This window comes from Achroia grisella, unplaced genomic scaffold, assembly GCF_030625045.1.
Source record: "Achroia grisella isolate CSIRO2021 unplaced genomic scaffold, CSIRO_AGI_Agris_v1 utg1314, whole genome shotgun sequence".
NCBI classification, from domain to species: domain Eukaryota; kingdom Metazoa; phylum Arthropoda; class Insecta; order Lepidoptera; family Pyralidae; genus Achroia; species Achroia grisella.
In genome coordinates, this window is record NW_026712619.1 from 173,152 (window position 1) to 193,647 (window position 20,496).

The 20,496-nt window shown below is 38.2% G+C and overlaps 2 protein-coding genes across 3 annotated transcripts in view; both read right to left on the reverse strand.

Annotated features, from left to right (window-relative positions):
• Window positions 1-162: 162 nt before the first annotated feature.
• Window positions 163-12,184, reverse strand: LOC131855136 (glucosamine-6-phosphate isomerase). Of its 2 annotated transcripts, XM_059206381.1 has the most exons (8): window positions 12,154-12,184; window positions 11,478-11,551; window positions 7,351-7,581; window positions 6,433-6,615; window positions 5,334-5,518; window positions 4,656-4,829; window positions 1,830-1,921; window positions 163-335 (listed from the first exon to the last, which is right to left on the reverse strand). In XM_059206381.1, exons 3-7 carry the CDS (start codon window positions 7,574-7,576, stop codon window positions 1,853-1,855), a joined length of 837 nt encoding a protein of 278 aa, XP_059062364.1. In that variant the 5' UTR covers window positions 7,577-7,581; window positions 11,478-11,551; window positions 12,154-12,184; the 3' UTR covers window positions 163-335; window positions 1,830-1,852. The 2 variants fall into 2 exon arrangements, with proteins under 2 accessions (XP_059062364.1, XP_059062365.1); XM_059206382.1 differs by lacking the exon at window positions 1,830-1,921.
• A 3,376-nt stretch (window positions 12,185-15,560) lies between these two features.
• The window catches only part of LOC131855163 (E3 ubiquitin-protein ligase TRIM33), a 42,174-nt gene continuing 37,238 nt past the window's right edge, over window positions 15,561-20,496 (reverse strand). Inside the window, exons 16-18 of the mRNA XM_059206408.1 lie at window positions 19,718-19,919; window positions 17,982-18,113; window positions 15,561-17,595 (exon numbers count right to left, since the gene is read on the reverse strand). Coding sequence (XP_059062391.1) covers window positions 17,461-17,595; window positions 17,982-18,113; window positions 19,718-19,919 — 469 coding nt within the window. The 3' untranslated portion in view covers window positions 15,561-17,460. The remainder of the gene's footprint in view (window positions 17,596-17,981; window positions 18,114-19,717; window positions 19,920-20,496) is intronic.

The following is a 20,496-nucleotide window of genomic DNA, read 5'->3' on the forward strand; positions in this document are numbered from 1 at the left end:
GTCCAATTTTATTTATATGTATAGATGTTATAACCGTTTTCCTTTGTACTGTCACAAATAAAGAGCAACAGTACAACACATGAGCTGTGACAATTTTACGAAATTAAAATAAAATATGTGTTTAGATAATAAGTGTTGGTTGGTTAATAATTAATAAAACAATTTCATTGTAAAAAATTAATGTTACTTCCATAATATACAATATTTCGCCATTATTTTTATATATTTACTTAATAATACATAGTTAAAACTCAACAATTGTCCTTAAACGTTATTATGGAATGTAGAAATCATCGTTTGATCTCGATCAGCTTGTTGTGCTCCACCATTAGACTCTGGAATAAAATAAATTTATTAAATAAAACGTTCAAACACAAATAAACTTAGTAATGAAATGAAATTATGATATTTTTTTACTATCATCAGCCCACTGCGTCCACTGCTGGCCATAGGCCTTTCCCAAGGCACTCACTGGGCACGATCTTCAGCCCTTTTCATCCAGTTACTACCCGCAACCCTACGTATGTCGTCGCTCCACCTAACTGCAGGGCGTCCTACACTCCGTTTGCCAATTCGCGGTCTCCACTCTAGAACACGCCTCCAGCGAGCATCTGTTCTGCAACAGATATGACCAGCTCACTGCCACTTCAACTTACAGATGCGAAGAGCTATGTCGGTGACATTAGTTCTCTGGCGAATTAACTCGTTTCGGATTTGATCCCTCAGAGAAACTCCAAGCATAGCTCTCTCCATAGCTCGTTGAGCGACTTTGAGTTGGTGGACCAGTTGTATCGTCAGTGTCCACGTTTCGGCACCGTATGTCATAACGGGTAGGACGCACTGGTTATAAACCTTGGTCTTGAGGCTTTGTGGTAGCGACGACGAGAAGACTTGACGAAGTTTCCCAAAAGTCGCCCAGCCCAGCTGTATTTGCCTCTTGGCCTCCCTCTCAAAGTTGTTTTTATCTAGTTGGAGCGTTTGCCCTAGATATTTATTAAATCAGTAGATATTTATCATAATATTTACTATGTTTTGTGTTAGCAATACTACTAGATACATTTTATGTTATCGTCTGATACTATTATCTATACACTGGGATAAATAAAGGACTATATGTGGCATTTAAAAAATGCTTATCATTACATTGCCACTTAATTTTTGAAATTATTTAGTATCAGGAATCTGCTATTTTTTATTCAACATTCCTGTCGCGTCTTCCTCAATAGTTTAGTACCGGTAACCTGCTCCAGCAAGGTGGACCGAGGATCTGGTCAAGATCGCTGGAACGCGATGGATGAGAGTAGCGCAGGACCGATCGTCGTGGAAATCTTTGGGGGAGGCCTTTGTCCAGCAGTGGACGTCATCCAGACTGTAATGATGGGAACCTGCTTTTTTTTATTGAACTTTCCTGTCCGTTTTCCTTATTTACACTACAAGTTTTTTTAATGGATGATAATGGACTAGTGCACTCATTTATTCGCTGGCTCGGCACCAGTGGAGGACTAGGATGGAGTCACAGAGTCAGGTCTGTTGTACATCGTGACCAATTCACAAGGGACTATAACTTGACCATAACCGCTGTACCGCGCCCTAGGTATGTGCAGCGAGGCGGGGGACGGGTAGAGAGAGAATAAGCGTGGACGGCCGACTGACACATCAGCGAGGCCGGTACCCTCCCCCGCCTCACCGCGCACATACCTAGGGCGCGGTACAGCGGCTATGGTCAAGCTATAACTAATATAGTTTCCACGGTCGACCTGTCTGGAAGTGGTCATTAGTAACAGTCGTAACCTCATCGGGACGTGGGGTGCTGCGTGCAGTATACGTACGTCCGGGGAGCACCGCGGGGGGGTCAGTGCACGAGGCGCTGCTCGTGGACGGGCCGGTCGGCGATCATCTTCTGGTGCTCCTCGCTCAGCGCCTGCCATACCACCGCGCACACATGTACACTCAGCCTTAACAATGCAACGTACGCCTACTGTCCTACACTAGTAGTACATTGTACTTACACATGTACAATGTCCTGATAATTTAAAGCCCAATTTACACTCAGCCCGAGTGGGCAGGGAAGTGAACAGCGCGAGAGTGTAAACACGATACTTCCCATGCCATTGGCGCTGCCACTCGCGCTGACGGCGCTCCCTCAATTGTCGGTTTTTCGTGCGCGAGTCAAAGGACTGGCGGCGCGAGTGGCAGCGTGTGTTTACATTCAGCCCTGCCTGTCGCTCAGTTGTCGTAGTAGTAGCTCAGTGTCGTGTAGTTTTAAGCGGAAGGTAAGGAAGACTTCCGGTAAATAAGCATGAGGGCTGAGTGTAAACGACACTCACTCGCGTCGACTCCCGTCGACGCTGACACGGTAATATTTCCGGCAGCGCGAGCGGCAGGGGAAGCGGCTGAATGTAAACGTAACGTAAGACGTTGCATCGCAAATATTGACGTTAGAAATCTTCTACTCAGCAATTATAAATAATTCGTAACTGATATTTAGGTATTTCATTTTTCACATCTTTGACTTCATATACATTTTTTTTGTTACATGATTAACTTTTGTAGCAGAGAAAAATATCTCAAAGAATGGTCTTATAAAATACTAGCTGTTCCCGCGACTTCGTCCGCGTGGAATTTAACTTTATTTTTCTAAAATAAAAGTAGCCTAAAGAACTAAAAATTTATTCGTTCCATTAGGTACTGATAGGTTAAAACTAATACATTTACATCCTGCAACATACCTTATTTTATCCTCATGGGGCTTGAATTTATCAAAATCCTATTTAAGCGAACGTCTTCATCATAATAACTCCAATCTTTAATTTCAGTCAATCAGTCGAAAATCTAAGAAGATTTATACAAACTTTCATCCCCTACTTTATTATCTATTGAATTTATCAAAATCCTTTCTTAGGGGATGCCTACGTCATAGTAGCTTTATGCACGCAAAGTCGCAGCCCGATCGGTTTAAAATTAACAAACTTTCATCTCCTATTTTATCCCCTTGGGGGTAGAATTAATCAAAATCCTTTCTTAGCGGATGCCTACGTCATAACATCTACCTGCATGCCAAATTTCAGCCCGATCCGTTCAGTGGTTTGGGCTGCGTTGATAGATCACTATGTCAGTCGGTCACCTTTGAGTTATATATATGTAGATAGATTTACTTGGTATAACAAAACGGGACTGTTTCGAGCTAGCGAGCGCTGACGGTCGATCGGCAACACGTAAACCTATCGGATATGAGATATATCGGATGCATGAGATGTGCGGAGCACGGAGCCCGATTTTGACAATACAAAGCAAGACTCTAAAATGAAGGCGGTAGGTTAGTATTCCATAACGACAGTGTTAGAAAGCTAGCAATATTAGTGTAGTGTGCCTACATGTATTTATATTTTTGTTCTTCTATTAGATTACTTCCCTATATAACAGATTTCTTTTTTAATTATAAAGTCAGTCCACATCTCGACTCCGTGTAGTGTTTGCTAATAAGCCATGTAGGCGACACGTAAATATAAAAAGATCTAAATGTAAATGTATTCTTTCGCGTTATGGCGGACGTAGGTGCGAGCGAGCGCGACTGCAGCGACTCGCGTTTTTCTTGCAGTACTAATCGGTTGCCGCGCCTTTTTGTTCTCGCTTCGGATCGCGCGGACCTCCGCAACGCGGATAAGCAAAAAATCTATTTATTTCTTTTACATCCTTAACAAGCCATGTAGTACACTATCGAATAAACTTACTATAATGTACAATTGTTACACCCGTATAAGCTCTACATAACAAATTAAGTAGCGTCAAGTTATCACATGATACATAACTACAGTGATGAGGTGATACCCGTCAAACCACAGTGGAATACACATATATCACTGTTTGATATAGAAGCGAAGCGACATACGGCAACCCATAAAAGACGACAAGAAATTTTTCAGCATGCTTTAAAACTTTTCATTTATAAATTTGTTAATATCTGCCAGTGTGTTCCATTCAAATATGATCCATCATATAAAAAACACAAGTATTACACATGATATACTCAGTGGTGTAGTTAGGTAACCAAGAGCCCTGGGGGAAATCAAAAAATGGGGCCCCACTGCATAGCAGTGGGGCCCTACATTACAGTTTTATTAAAACGCACATATAGCTATCTGTTAAATTGACAACAGTGCCAACCCACAGAAAGAATTTAGGGGAGTTCCGAAGGTATAACTTTCGAATTTCTCTCAACTGAGTTGCCACGAGTAAAGTCGGGGTGCAACCTGTTATATTTATTTTGAAAATGGGAGAAATTTTCAAAAGTTCAGAACGATCGAGATTTTCTGGCAAGGGTTTGAGGGCCCCCTGACCTGGAGGGCCCCGGGGCACTGCTCCGCCTAGCCCCTAGGTAATTACGCCACTGGGTGTATTTTTACACTACTACATATATTTTTTTTATATACTTTGTATTCTTATTTTGTAACTGTAGAGATAGTAATTCTTGTGGTATATGTTGAGTCTGAGCGTACTCATGCATTCCTCCATCTTTTATACTAACCAAGATGAGAGAGGTGAAATTAGAGATTCTAATTGACTAATGTTAGTAAGATCCTGTTTACCTGAAGATGGTAGTGGTAACCAAGCTGACGAGGCATAGGAAGGGCAGGCAAGGAGGTGTACTCGGGTACCTTGAAGTACTTGACGGTCTTGACGCGCAGCTCGAGGGTGGCGTCCTCGTCGCACACGAACAACGCCTGCGGGTGCTGCTGGAACGCGGACACGGTCCACATGTGGTTGACGCCCTCCTCCACGGCCTTCGCCAGCGCCAGCGACTTGTGCACGCCCGTTATCAGGATCATCACCTGCACACACACAACATACAAACATCTACAGTATCAACCACACAACAAAGAAGACTCGTTTACTTTTTATGATCTGTGGTTTAAATGGTCTCTGTTGAGGGGATAATTGTGGTAGAAATATGTAGTAAAACTATTTATAAAGGGATCAATATTTTAGTGGTAATGGAAGACAGTGAAAAAAATAAAATATCAACATTTTGCTGCTTCAGCGCCATCTAGCATCCAGTAATGAAGTTATGCGAGCGAAGCCGCGGGTAAAAGCTAGTCAGTAATAAAATGATTAACAGTGTGCAAGAACTAATGGATATGTATTATATATAGAGGATAGTTACGAGTATATTAATTGAATAGAATAGAAAATAATTTATTCAAATAAACTTATTTTAAGCACTTTTGAATAGTCATAGTTATCATTATTTTAATCTACCGCTCATTTGTAAAGCTATCTCATCACAAGAAGAACGAGCAAGAAACTTGTGTGTTTTAATTGGTATGGTACTGTACCTCCTTGGCGTCCATGACGGTGCCCACGCCGACTGTAAGCGCCTGCCGCGGGACCTTGCTCATGTCGTTCCCAAAGAATCGCTTGTTGGCATCCAGCGTGTCGTATGCTAGCGTCTTGACGCGCGTGCGCGACACCAGCGACGAGCCCGGCTCGTTGAATGCGATGTGTCCGTCCGGACCGATGCCTAAAACAAACCAACCATATAACACATTCGATCACCAATTGAACTAATGCCAGAGTAGAATGGTATTCTATGCTCCATCTTAGAGCTCCCCATTCCTATAGTCTGTTTTTAATCGACGAGACATAATTGACATTACCGATGTTGCCAGTTTTTTGCAATTTTTAAATAGAGTCGAGCACTACCGGAATTTAATAATAATTAGATACCCATTTTTATAGGTCACTCAAAAATAAAGTGTCGGTGTTTATTTAAAACGCATTATTAGACAATTAATAAATATATGCTTGTTATATCAAAATAGATTTTTTATTTTTCACAAAAAAATATCTGTAATGAATTGCACCAAATCAAATCAAAATATCTTTATTCATGTAGGTTTATTACTCTTATGATATATCAAATCTACCGACAGTTCTAAGTGTTTTCGAGCTAAAAAGTGGCAAAAACTTAGCTCATATGATTTTTACGACTCATTTTTAAATTCAGTTACGGAAAACAGTCAACCGGAAAGTATCGTGACCGCATATGCGAAAATATCAAAATTTACACATATTATAATATCTGTGTAATATTAATATATTTGAATAAATTAAAGAGAAAATTATCAATAAAATACGATTCTGGCTTGACCCCTTTCTTCTTGTAACAATGGCCGACCGAGTAACACATGCTAATAGCGCGTTCCATTATGTATTTAAAACCAAAGGACATCTTGCTTAGATGTAAATCCACATTGGATATTGCATTTTTATCAAAAGAAAATAATCTAATCAGTGACCGTAACCCGAACAGCGGAACAGATCGGTCCTTACAAGCAGCGTCCGTACACGAGTATGACGGATTCTTCAATTGGTGTCTTGTATTCACTGATACCGCCAGCGAACGCTTATTCCATGTCATTCATGAGTACATACCTCCAATGAACAGGTGCACCCCGCCGGCCTTCTGTATGAGGTCTTCAAAGCGGTGGCACTCAGCCACCAGATCGGGAGCGTTTCCGTCCAGCACGTGCGAGTTATTGGGGTCGATGTCCACGTGCTTGAAGAACTCGTTCCACATGTAGTAGTGGTATGACTCGGGGTGCTCACGCGGCAGCCCTGGAACACCACCACGTGTATATCTATACTAATATTAAGAGTTTGTTTGTTTGAAACTAGTTAGTTTATAATATTAGTTCAGGTTTAGATCTGTTGGGAAATAAAAGTTGTAAGTATCTTTGAACATAAATTTAAAACCAACGGACTTGTAGCAGCTATACGACTCGCAATCCGCTTATTAATTTACTAGCTGACCCGTGCAACTTTGTCTGCGTTTCATTTCCCCACCTTTTGCACTATTTTTCATTGCAGCTCCGCTCCTATTTGTCGTAGCGTAACGTTATATAGCTTAAAGCCTTCCTCGACAAATGGACTATTCAACACAAAAATAATTTTTCAATTCGAACCAGTAGTTTCTGTGATTAGCGCGAACAAACAAAGTCTTCAACTTTATAATATTAGCATAGATAGGTAAGTTTTAATAATTTTTCTTATTTTTTATAAACTCCAAAAATATAAATTTATTTTTTTAATTATTCCAATCTCAGAAAGATACCAGAGGACAGAAATAAATAGAAAAAGAAAGATTTATTTGTCTCTGTTTTTTAATTGAATGTAGTAATTAATACAATGTATTTATTCGATGTAAATCGAGGTAGCAGACTTATTATATATACAAGCAATGTAATTTTCTGTATGTTTGTGTATAACATTAAGAGAGACTAGCACAGACTATTTATTCTATCCAGCCTTTAATATATATGGAGATAGTAAAGTGCATGCGATATCATTTACCTACGTACTCGTCCATGTTGAATGTAGTGACGTATTTAAATGAGAGCCGGCCCTCCTTGTGGAACTGGACCAGCTTGCGGTACATCCCGAGCGGGGTGCCGCCCGTGGGCAGTCCCAGCACGAAGTGGCGTCCGGGCCCCGGAGCGAACTGAGTGATCCGCTGCAGCACGAACTGCGCCGCCCAGTCCGCCACCGTGCTCGCGTCGTCCAAGATTATTAAGCGCATCTTTTCTATATTCACATCACAAAGGAAACAGACAACATATATACATAATAGAAATAGAAATAATCTTTATTCAAATACACCCATTACAAGCACTTTTGAATAGTCATATTCAAAATATTCTACCACTCATTCGGAAGGCAGATTCATCACAAGAAGAATGAGCAAGAAACTTGTGTGTTGCTCTTTTTAATAGATGTTTTTTTTATATAAATAATTAGAGTAAGAGGCATGCGATAATCAACATAGAAACCGCTACGCACTCATTATTAGTGCTTTAAGTTTTTCAATAGAAATATTGTTATCATTAACTAATTCTAAATAATAATTATTATTTATTCTTTTTACGGACTGTTTTTTAGTGGTGTAGGGGTTTTTTTTGTGGATGTTAATGAAATGATGCACCCGCCTGCGCTAACGGTTTACGCTGGCAGGACACCAGTGGAGGATGATAAGATGAATATGAGGTCAGGTCAGTTAGCCCGTCGTGACAAATTCACTAGGAATTTCTAACGATGGTTTCCAGGAGGAACCGCGTGGAGGTCGACCTAACATGGTACCTCGCTAGCACTGGGGTTTACTAGTTCCCATTACTAACAATCCCCTTCCCCCCGGTATAGGGGTTTAGTACATCGCTGTCATTCCGATGGTCGCGGATCGATTTCTTGCACGGTACAAACATTTGTATTCATGAGTCTAGTTGTTTGTATAGATCTGGGGTAAAAAAAATAGTTCTTTTTTTCTGTTATATCTATATTATGTAGCGTTGAGTGAATTTGAATGTGTATTATTACTATAGTTTAACATAATACAATTAAGGAAAATATAAAATGTCACCAAAGAAGATAACGTGATTATTTATTTTACGACTCATGTTAGTAGGATCGAGACAAAGTAACGGAAGGTTCAGCTAACCACCGTAAGTGAGAAGAAAGGGGATTGTTATTAATGTGGACTGATGATCTTATTGCTACCAATGTACCATCGTGGTAAATTCTTGGTGAATTTGTCACGATGGGCTAATTGGCCTGAGCTCATGCTCATCTTATCATCCTCCACTGGTGCCCCGCCAGCGTATACCATTAGCGTAGGCGAGTGTACCATTCCATTATCATACATAAAAAAGAAAACAACCCTAAGTTTCAATGAAAGAAAACCCTGCTATATTTATATTTTTTAATAACTAAAGGTACCTGTTATAGGCTATTCATTGTTGTCTATGTAACCGATAAATAAATAATACGAATATCTAAATAATTGCTTATTTTGTATATAACAACAATTGGCGACGGTATGACGGACCCTGAAGTAAAAAAAACCCAAAAAGTAAGGGCATAGCCGAAGCCGAAAAAGAGATGGATGGACTGTATGAAAGATGATATGGTAAGAAAGGAAGTAAATAACGAGATGACTGCGAACAGAGATGAATGAAAGAGAAAAACATATTACACCGACCACAAATAAATGGGATAAGGAAGAAGCAGATGATGATGATAATGACGGACCCTGAAGTAAAAAAACCCAAAAGGGTAAGAGCATATTTACGAGGCATGTTGACAAAAATAGAAAACTTCCTAAATACTCAGGAAAATATCTCCTTAATAGAAATAGATACGAAGTGTCAAATGTTAAGTGATACAATGAAGAAAATTTAACAAATGCAAAAAGAAATTGAACAAGAAACAGCAGAGGAAGATTATTTTGTATATAACAGTACCTATTTAAAGATAATTTGCCAGGCGGGTGCACTATTCCATTGCATCAATAAAAAATATATAACGAACAAAATTTTGGGACCAGTTTCCTTTCAGGGACACCGGAAACACAAATCAAAGAGTCCCATTTAAAACGATCATATTAATTATACTAAACAATAATAACGTAGGTACTACATTATTATTATTTCGTTGTTAACACTAACAAAGAAATGACAATAATTACTTATGTATTAGACGGTCTTAATGAGGTCGAGTGTAATAGTATAGCTTACACATAAATAAAAGTAACACTTCAAGTGTTATGATTGCAATGTGTTGTTTGCTAACACTGCACACTCAGTACAAGTGCCACTAGTAAGTGTTATGATTGCAATGTGTTGTTTGCTAGCAATGTAACACTGCACACTCTTAGTGAATTTGTACGAGTGCCTGACCTAGTAACTGCGATTATAGGCCAGCGTTTCAGGTGAACCATTCCATTATTATCCATAAAAAAAAAATTAAGTAAGACTATAGGCCGCGTGCCAGTAATGTACCACGTCAGATTGACCTCCACACGGTCACTCTGGAAAATTCCTTGTGAATATGTAAGAGCTAACTGATCAGAGTTCTTGTTTATCCTCCACTGGTGAAAATTTTTGCTAAAAGAATGTCGCCAAAAAAAACATATAAATAAAATTGAAGCGGCTGTTTGTAATATTGAAATAACCGTTTTTTACTCAATGCATATGAATATAAATACACCAACACAACATTTTTTCAATTTTTGCCTGTCAGTGTGTTTCGGCTAATATCTGAAATGGCTGGATCGATTTTAATAAAAAATAGTAGTTCACGTTGTGTCGAATCTAATTGGAGTTGCAAACCAACTCAACACCCAGGATGGTAGCTGGTAACCTCATAAAGTCATCTACTCATCTTATCATCCTCAACTAGTACCCCGCTAGCGTGCAGGTGGGTGCACCATTCCATTGTCATCCATTAGAAAAAATAAAAAACATAATACAATTGTTACTCAATCAGTCATACCTACCAGTCGTTATTAGTAATATACAGATAAAATGTCAATGTCCTATTTACGTATGATAAGTGGCGGTTCAAACAAATAAAAACGAGAGAATCGATAAGAAGTTCAATTAATACGTCTACTAATATGATTACTTTAAATAGATACCCCAAGTACTCAATGTGCAGTCCACAAGTACATACTTACTGTATGTATGTCATTTTAACAATATTTACGAAACAATACTCCAATATATCAGTACACTTATCAAAGTGTAATCATTACATAGTATAAAACAAACTTATTATTGTATGTAAAAAAATCAATACACATAAATATGATTTGCTGTTCGTTAGTCTCAGTAAAACTCGAGAACCGATTTCGCTAATTTTAAGCTTGAAATATTCGTAGAAATCCAAAGGTTTAAATGGTGATAAAATAAGAAGAAATTGAATATGAAATAGTAAAAACAACAATTCAAGAGTCCGAAAAAAATACTTAAGTTTAAACTTTCGCGTTTATTAGGTACAGAGTCAGCTCGTGACCACGGATAGTGCAACCTAGTCGATCGCCGTCGTTCTATTCAGGTTTATAGGCGAGGAATACCAATAACTATCAGTTTATCATATGATTTATTATAAAAAGTTTACAAAAACTTAGCTTAGATCAATATCTAGAATTTAAAGATACGCCGATCGCTCGCTGATTTATTTTACCATGTATTGAATTTGACATGAACAAGAATTATATAGAATTAGCTACTCGCCCTGGCTTCGTACGGGTGTACATGTATTATATATATAAACTTTCCTCTTGAATCATTCTATTTATAAAAAAAAACGCTTCAAAATCCGTTGCGTAGTTTTAAAGATTTAAGCATATATAGGAACGGACAGGCAGCGACAGCGACTTTGTTTTATACTATGTAATGATTCCTTTCGTTTTTATAGGTTGTGTTTTTGTATTGTATACCAGCTGACCCCGCGAACCGTTCCGCCTCAAAATTAAATATGTCAAAGTTTAGTTACGCAATAAATTTCTGAACGCACCTGTTTGAGAGGTATAGTCGTTTGTATGGGAAAATATAATTGTTGTTTTTAATGATGATGATGATTGTTTGTAATGATGATACTATGCACAACTAGAACAGTAATATAAAAAGATTATAATGTATACTCACGCCGGGGATCGTATGGTATAGGCAGAGAACCGAGTGTTAAGTGGCGTCGAGACGATAAACCTCTTGAAGATTGGCTGCAACCAATTACATTATATGCATTCCTTATACAGGGTATATTACCTAGGTACTAATGATTGAAATTTCATGCCTCTAGGAACATAATTTTGTAAGTTAACTACCTACGTAATATAAGTGTATATTTTTATCCATAAACATTATTATTGTATATTATATTATTAACTAACTACCCACCCTGGATTCGCACGGGTAGACTTGTATTATACATATAAACCTTCCTCTTGAATCACTCTATAATATCTATTAAAAAAACTTCTTCAAAATCCGTTGCGTAGTTTTAAATATTTAAGCATAAGTACATAAGGACAGACAGCGACAGCGACTTTATTTTATACTATGTAATAATGATAATGGTAGTTAACCATATTCTAAAAACATTTGTGCCATTAACTCAAGGTCGACTCCTTTGACATGTGTGAACTTGAGATGTCCTAGATTTCATTTTAGAATTCCATCCTCAAAGTGACCCTCGCAGGACACTGCAATTTTACAGACACTTTCTTACGGAATATATCTTCCGAGTTCAGGTTATATATTATTTTATTTAGTTCTTTGTGTACAGTCTGGAGGGTAATGACCTTTTTCAGAGGTTACTCACCTTTCAAATTGCAATAACAGTGGCAAATCGATAGTCTAATAACTAATAACCACAATTCTAATCAAAATATTACAAATTCACTTTGAACTAACGTATAAATAAACTATTAAATAAGTTTATTGTTTATATTTGTGTGTACGGTTGTGTCGAGCACACGTCTGTTTACGTCAACCGATGTTTTGTTTCTGGTTTCAGACACTTTCTGTCGTGAATGTGTGCACGCCAGCCGTCATTTGGCCCGATATTCGATATCAGTTTGCGTGCACTTCACTCCACTCCACAAGCATCAGACGCCGCTACTTCACTGTGGTTCATTTGTCACAATTTATATTGCTTGTATAAACAAATGAAAGTTGTATTTACGTTACGCAGGGGCGCAGCTACCACCCATACTGCGGTTCAAATATACGGGGCCCCCAACGTGCGTAAGCAAAAATTAACTTGCCAATTTTTTTGTATGTATGTTTATATATGAACCATGTATTATATATAAACCTTCCTCTTGAATCACTGTATCTATTAAAAAAAAGGGTCCAAAATCCGTTGCGGTTTTAAAGATTTAATACATAGGGACAGACAGCGACAGCGACTTTGTTTTATACTATGTAATGATTACTACTAATTATATAATTAAGCGCGTAAGCAAAAATTAACTTGCCAATTCTTTTTATTTCACAAACAACAAAAGTCCTAGAAAGCAATTTCTTTTTTTCCGTATTAGCTATAAACTATTTAATAAATTAGTTTGCCAAAAAAAAGGCAACGAGAGTGTATATTTAAATTGAATTGTTTGTAAAAGACACACACACACACAGATAGATAATTATGATGAATAAATATTTTCTTTTAATTTTATGTAAGGACACAATTTTTTACATGAGGCCCCGTAAGAACGGTAAGCTTCTGATGTTACGCATAAAGGAAAGTCGGGGTGGAAATAACTTGAACACACAATGAATTCCAATAAATGAAATTTATTTCTAATACATTAATACTTATGTGGAGATTATACAAAACGTTGTAGCTCACAACTAATATAATCATATCGATCGACATAGGGGCCATCCATTAATCACATGAGGTTTGAAAGGGAAATGAAGGGGTTTGACAAAAATCACGAAATATCACGAGGGGAGAGCGGGCGTCTACTAAGACATCACGTGTATTTAATTTATGCCAATCAAAAACAATCTGCAACCTTTCTGTCTAGACATTTAGTTTAGATTCTTTTAGTTTTAAACCTCACGTATCACCAACGGGGAGGGGGGGGGGGGGTTAAAAATGCCTAATAAGATCACGTGCTTAAAGGACGGCCCCATACGATCGTCTAAAGAGATTTTCGGCCGTAAATCCTAACAAGTTTATTACAAACGAAGGAGAACAGTAAGAGAGCGAGACACTGTGTTGTACACTTCACTTAAAACATTACCTAATATAAACTTACACGTCCGGCGTATATTACAAACGAAATACATACTTCCTAATGTGATGGTCGGGGACTATGGATCCCATTGCTAGCAATGCACCATGTCAGCTTGACCTCCACGCGGTTCCCCCTGGAAACCATCGTGATAAATTCTTGGTGAATTTGTCACGATGGGCTAACTGACCTGACCTCGTACTCATCTTATCATCCTCCACTGGTGCCCCGCCAGCGTAAACCGTTAGCGCAGGCGGGTGCTCCATTCCATTATCACCCATACAAAAAAAATGTGTTGGTCGACATATTGAGAATTTATAAAAGGGCCAATTCGCGCCCTCCTATCTGAAACATATAGCTACATATAAAAATATTACTACAATAAAATAAAATATATTTTGCGCGTATTTTTATATCAACCCAAACTTAAACTAAAGCTGTTCTTTTAAATCACGAGGTTCCCAAACGTTTTTGTGTCGTAGACCCCTTGCCATATTTTTCGGTTTTGGCTAGACCCCCATTCTTACTTGGTATTGATTTTTTGTAAATTTCTAACTATAGTAAAGTTTAGTGTTAAAAACAACATGATGATCGCTGTCGTAGACCCCTTGCAGTTTGTCATAGACCCCTGGGGGTCGATATAGACCATTTTGGGAATCACCGTTTTAAATTAATACAATCTATACATATTATGCGCGTGGCATTGCTTGCGATGCCACTTCAGCGACACAATATAAATAGACTCGTATGACTTCGAGTTGCATAATAAATTACTTGATGAATTTATATTATTTTATTTAATTCGCTACCATTAGCATGTGTGAGACCACGAATGTTAAGTGCGGAAATCTGACAAACGCCACCGGAAGCGACTGTGTAGTCGACGTCAGTGAACATTAGGCTTTCAAACTACATCCGAACTCTATTCTTAGCGTAATAATGCCTCGTTTTCAGGTGACACTGTTATCTGGCTAATCTGAAATGAACTTATTCCAAATTTGTATTTAAATTTATAGTTCTTTTACAGTACATTCTCGTTATATACTAGCTACTAGTTACTCGCCCCGGCGTCGCACGGGTGTACATGTATTATATATATAAACATTCATCTTGAATCACTCTATCTATTAAAAAAAATCGCTTCAAAATCCGTTGCGTAGTTTTAAAGATTTAAGCATACATAGGGACAGACAGCGACTTTGTTTTATACTATGTAATAAAGTTGTGTCTTGTCATTTCATCTACATGATTATAAAATAAAACTACAAGAGAAACACGTCACAATATGTGTGTAGTTCTCTATTGGGGAAAGTCATAAGGGGCCGGGGCACAGGGGGGAGATGGGGGACGCCCCCCCGTTCTTTTCCTTTTTTGCTTATTTTGGATGACATGGTGGTAGATGATGATCACGTCAACAGTTATTTACTTTTTTACATGTATGACAAGCCTCAGATTGTTGAATTGAAAAATGTGTACGTAAGTATGAAGGGTAAGAGCTTTGCTTACTTTTGCTGAGAAGAGGGATGAGGGGTAAATAATAGTAATAAATCTGCTTAACGGCCCCTAAAGCTTCCAGTAGGAATGCACAGATTTCCGCACTGAATGTTCGTAGCTTCACACATGCTAAGGCTAATGGGATGAAACCAAATAATATAATCCACTAAATAATATAATGGACTTCCGCAAAATAACACCTAATTCTATAAAATATACACAATAAATTATCAGGACGTCGCTGCATGTGGCTTACACTTACATTACACAAGAGTAAACAGATACGAATACGAGCATAAATTATACATATAACAGTTGAGTACGCCATAACATATCATAGAATACAATCAATAATTGTGGCAGACTGATACCGAATATTATTATACATATGATATCTATACATATAAATAAAATTGCAGTATCTGTTTGTAATATTGAAATAACAGTTTTTTTACTACTTGCATAGGCATATAAATACGGTACATACCAAATACCAAAATAATATATTTTACAATTTTTGTCTGTCTGTCTGTCTGTTCCGTCTAATCTCTGAAATGGTTGGACCGATTTTGACGGGACTTTTATCGGTACGTAGCTGATGTAATAAGGAGTAACTTAGGCTACTTTTATTTTAGAACTATAAAGGTAAATTCCACGCGGACGAAGTTGCGTGTACAGCTAGTACTAAATAAAAATATAACTTAGCGCCAGAGTAACGCGCGCAGAACGCTAGCACGCATATACATACGCACTTCACATACATTTAATGTAGTCTTATAAAATCCTTAACACTTAACACGTACTTACATTAACGAGTGACAATATTGAAAAAGAAGCTGGACGCTCGGTATTACATATATTTATATAGGAAACATAAAATAAAACTGAATACATTCACAGGATGTTGAATATCCAACTTTTATCCTGACACATTACAGGAAATACATGTATTTCTAAAACTGGTGATGAAAGTTATTTATTGCAGAGAAATTAAAATAAACGTCTAAAAGATAATGTGCTATCTTTTAGCATCGTATCATATCAACAAATAACTTTCATCACCAATTTTAGTAATACAGGTTAATACAACAAAGTGAGATAGGAGAATTATTTGAAACAAATCACAAAGAGAGTATAGTACCACGAATAATAATAAACAACCGAGCGTGCAGGTTTCTCCATTGGCTCACATTTTTTAATAAGTTTAAAATACAATTATCCCTAAGTGCCAACAATTCAAAATACAGTGATGACCTTCAGGAAACATGAGTAGGTCCAGTAACTAACAAATAACCGCGTTGATCACGCTACACGCGCACCGGAAACAACAACATATAACGCACGACGAGCAACAGCGTCGCTACAATCTTGTCTTTTGTTCAACAAAAAGGAACTTTATTCGTTACATACTACAGTGTAACATCGATTACATTACATATTTTAAGTTTATCTTAAACTAAATATCATTTTAAATAAAATGTCTTCTTAAATTATCTCTACACACCGGTGTAAATGAGAAAAAGATTAAGTCTTCTTTTTATTTATAAATATTTTAATTAAATTACTAAATACTATTTGAAAATAATTATTTATATATTATACTAATGATAATTATTACCGTTCAATTTATTTTACGCAAGTTGTTAGACAAAGTGTTTATTAATATAAATGAACTAGGGCAGCCTCTACTGGTTGAACAGATTGCTCCAAGAGAATGTGTATGTGTATGTATGAGAGTTGCTCCAAGTGGTGTTTGTGATGAAATGTATGACGTATTCATTCAAAATATACATTACTGAACGTCAACAGAATTATATACGAACGGTCAGTGTACACATCTGGTATATTGTGGTCTCACGAGACCACTAGTAGTCCGTCCAGGCAATCCATTCATTGCTGGGACATAATCCGGATTCTAGACTTTTCTATGAGATCCATAGATCGTGCTCGTTGAATCAGTAGTATGACAACGCTGTGTAAATCATGATTTCTCTGATAAAGACGTTCCTAACATCTTTTTTCAATAGTCAAGTTACATCAATCAATATATTTAAAATGTCATATATCAACAGAGACCTCAACTTTGCTTGGTGATTACACAAGCTCTGTTACATTTTTTTTTATTCCACGTAGGTGGCAAACGAGCATACGGCCCATCTGATGGTAAACGTTTACCGTAGCCTATGGACGCCTGAAACACCAGGGGAGTCACGTGCGCGTTGCCGACCCTTAAGAGACCTTAACTTATCCTTCTTGAAAAAAGAAATGACTGCAATATCAATACTGATGTATATCTACGTGTAGTACACGTGGTGGGCGGCGACCGACTGTGCGAGTGAGAGGTCTGCCGCGTGTGACGTCACGGGCGGGTAGCGTGCGGCGTGGTGGTGACGTCACTCGAGCCGCGCTCTCTTGGCCGCGGGCGAGCCCTCCCCGTTCCAGTAGGCGTACTCGGGCAGCCACTTGAGCAGCTGCGCGTCGAAGAACTCCTCCAGGCGCTTCGCGTCCTTGTATATAGTCGAATCCGGCTGCGATACAACAAAATAGTTAGTATTAGAAGTACAAGTTTTACATTTTGTGTGTATAATATACTCGCGAGCAAACTATGTAAAATAATAGCGTCTCTTTTATACATTTTTTTTTTTGTTTTCAAAAGTATTTAACTTTTTTTTTTTTATTCCTTTATGTACACAATTGATTCCGCGCGAATGTTGAGGGAACTGGCTTTCAATAACTTGTAATAATAAATAGGGCTGCAACTACAACTATATTTAATTCAAGTGCATTTATGTTTATTATTATTATTATTAAGTTACTTGTAAGAAAGTCAATAATAATAACATGATACAGAAAGTCAATAATAATAAGTGTGTTGCGTATGTATGTTAGTGATGTACAAGTGTGTTGTACGTACCGGATTGTAGTGGTATGCGTTCCTGAAGAGTAGCCGGCAGTCGGCCACAAACTGAGCCACGTGGGTGTACCGCAGCGCCGCGCGCGGCTGCAACTTCAGCCGCACCAGGTCCAGGTACATCGGACGCGGGACCTGCACCATACCACCACACATCACCACAACCTTCCTACCCATACCCTTCCGATCATATCGCATTTTTTATGGGTAATGATGACATGATGAAAATACTTAAAAACTTGACTTGCACGAGTGCCTGGTATATCCTACAGTGAGGGGAAGGGGAATTATAAATATAAATAATCTTTATTCAAAGAAACTTAATATAAGCTCTTTTGAATAATCACATTTTTTTTTATTCTACCACTCATTCGGGACGCAGATTCATCACAAGAAGAATGAGCAGGAAACTTGCGTGTTACTTTTTAAAATAAATCTTGTGGCATTAAGCATGCGGCAATCAACATATAAACCGCTACGCACTCACTCTTTGTGCAATCAGATAATATTGTCAGCACTATGAATTTTAAGTTGATTGTTAGTAATGTGGATTGATGATCTTATTGCTAGCAATGTACCGTGGATTGATGATCTTATTGCTAGCAATATACCATGTCAGGTTGCCACGCAGTTCCCACTGGAAGCCATTATGATAAATTCCTGGTGAATTTGTCACGATGGCTAACTGTCCTTATCATCCTCCACTAATGCCCCGCCAGCGTAAACAGTTAGCGCAGGCGGGTACACTATTCCGTTGTCGTCCATAAAAAAAGTCCTACAGTAATATAAATAATCTTTATTCAAATAATTTTAATACAAGCATTTATTAATAGTTATATATTTGAATTTGAATGCTGTATTGTAAATGCAGGGAGGGGAAGAATTTGAGAGTAATGGAACAAGTACCCATTGCAAGAAATTTATAAAATAATTTATTAATTTTAGGAATAAAATATTTTATTTTTTTAATATAATTTATATATATTTAAATTGGTACATATGCTAACGGCCCCCGTCATCTGCAGATAATGAATAGCACTACACTAGCGTTACCTTTTTATAACACCCGCCTGACTGATACGACTTTAGTCTGAGGGCACCGCTTTGAGGGGTTCGAACCTCGGCTCAGGCCGTCGTAATATCGATCCCCGTTTGAATTGGACGGGGGATCGATCGGAGGGGGGGAGTGGTGGAGTGATTCCCACAACAAATAGAATAGAATAGAAAATTATTTATTCAAATAAACTTAATTTAAGCTCTTTTGAATAGTCATAACAAAATTATTTTTTTAATCTACCGCTCATTCAGAAAGCTCTCTCATTACAAGAAGAACGAGCAAGAAACTTGTGTGTTGCTCTTTTAAACATTCCTTGTAAGTTCACATTTTACAAGTATAAACGTGTGAATACAAACTACCAACCAGCACTAATTTATTAGGGTCAAATATAAATACACAATAAGATTAAATCAGTCGCAGTAATGAGAGCAGACCAGTCCCTACGAGCAGCACTCGTTCACGAGTATGACGGATGAGCCGGCCATCACTGCGCTCGACCATATTTTAGGGAGCCCAATGACCCGGCCCACCACGCCACCGCATATCTGGAGATTTTAGTGAGCATGACTGCTGATTCCACTCGACCCCATCATAGCTACTTGAAAATACTATATAGTCGGTAGTAAATCTGCTAAAAGCTCTGAGAACCGATCCTAGATATAGATATAAAGGAGACCCGAACCTTGGAGTGGTAGTGGAGGTTGTCCCCGGGCACGGGCTCCCTGAAGGGCAGGCTGGCCTCGTACTGGCAGTAGAGCTCGAGCGTGATGCGCTCGATGATCTTGAGCTGGCGCGGCGTGAGGCCCTCGTCCTCGGCCGGGGGCTCCTCGGGCGGCAGCTCCGCGAAGTTCACGCACAGCAGGCACTGCCACGTCTCCGTCTCACTGCACACACCACGCACACAATACTTTTTATTTTATATACAGACTACAGCATGGGGTTTTTCGAGAAAGGTATATTAAGATTTTTTAAGGGTCGGCAAAACGTCCGTGACAGGCCTGGTGTTTCAGGCGTTCATAGGCTACGGTAGTCGTTTTCTATCAGATGGGTCGCATGCTCGTTTGCCACTTATGATATTAAAAAAAATCACATGATAACATATCTAATATATAAAACTCTCGTGTCACAAGTTTCTATTGGCCGTAGCGTAACGTTATATAGATAAAAGCCTTCCTCGACAAATGGACTATCTAACACAAAAATAATTTTTCAATTCGACCCAGTAGTTACTGAGATTAGCACGCCCAAACAAACTCCTAAGCTTTATAATATTAACTACCTACTCGCCCCAGCTCCGCACGGGTGTTCATGTATTACACATATAAACCTTCCTCTTGAATCATTCTATCTTTTGAAAAAACCGCTTCAAAATCCGCTGCGTAGTTTAAAGATTTAAACATACATAGGGACAGACTAACAGCGACAGCGACTTTGTTTTATACTATGTAATGATATAGATAA

Excerpts from the sequence above, each read along its gene's own strand:
- LOC131855136 (XM_059206381.1), bottom strand. The coding sequence starts at position 7,576 with ATGCGCTTAATAATCTTGGACGACGCGAGCACGGTGGCGGACTGGGCG. Across the intron at positions 5,519-6,432 it reads GGTGCACCTGTTCATTGGAG|GCATCGGTCCGGACGGACAC; the intron begins GTATGTACTCAT and ends GGTTTGTTTTAG. Across the intron at positions 4,830-5,333 it reads CCGTCATGGACGCCAAGGAG|GTGATGATCCTGATAACGGG; the intron begins GTACAGTACCAT and ends GTGTGTGTGCAG.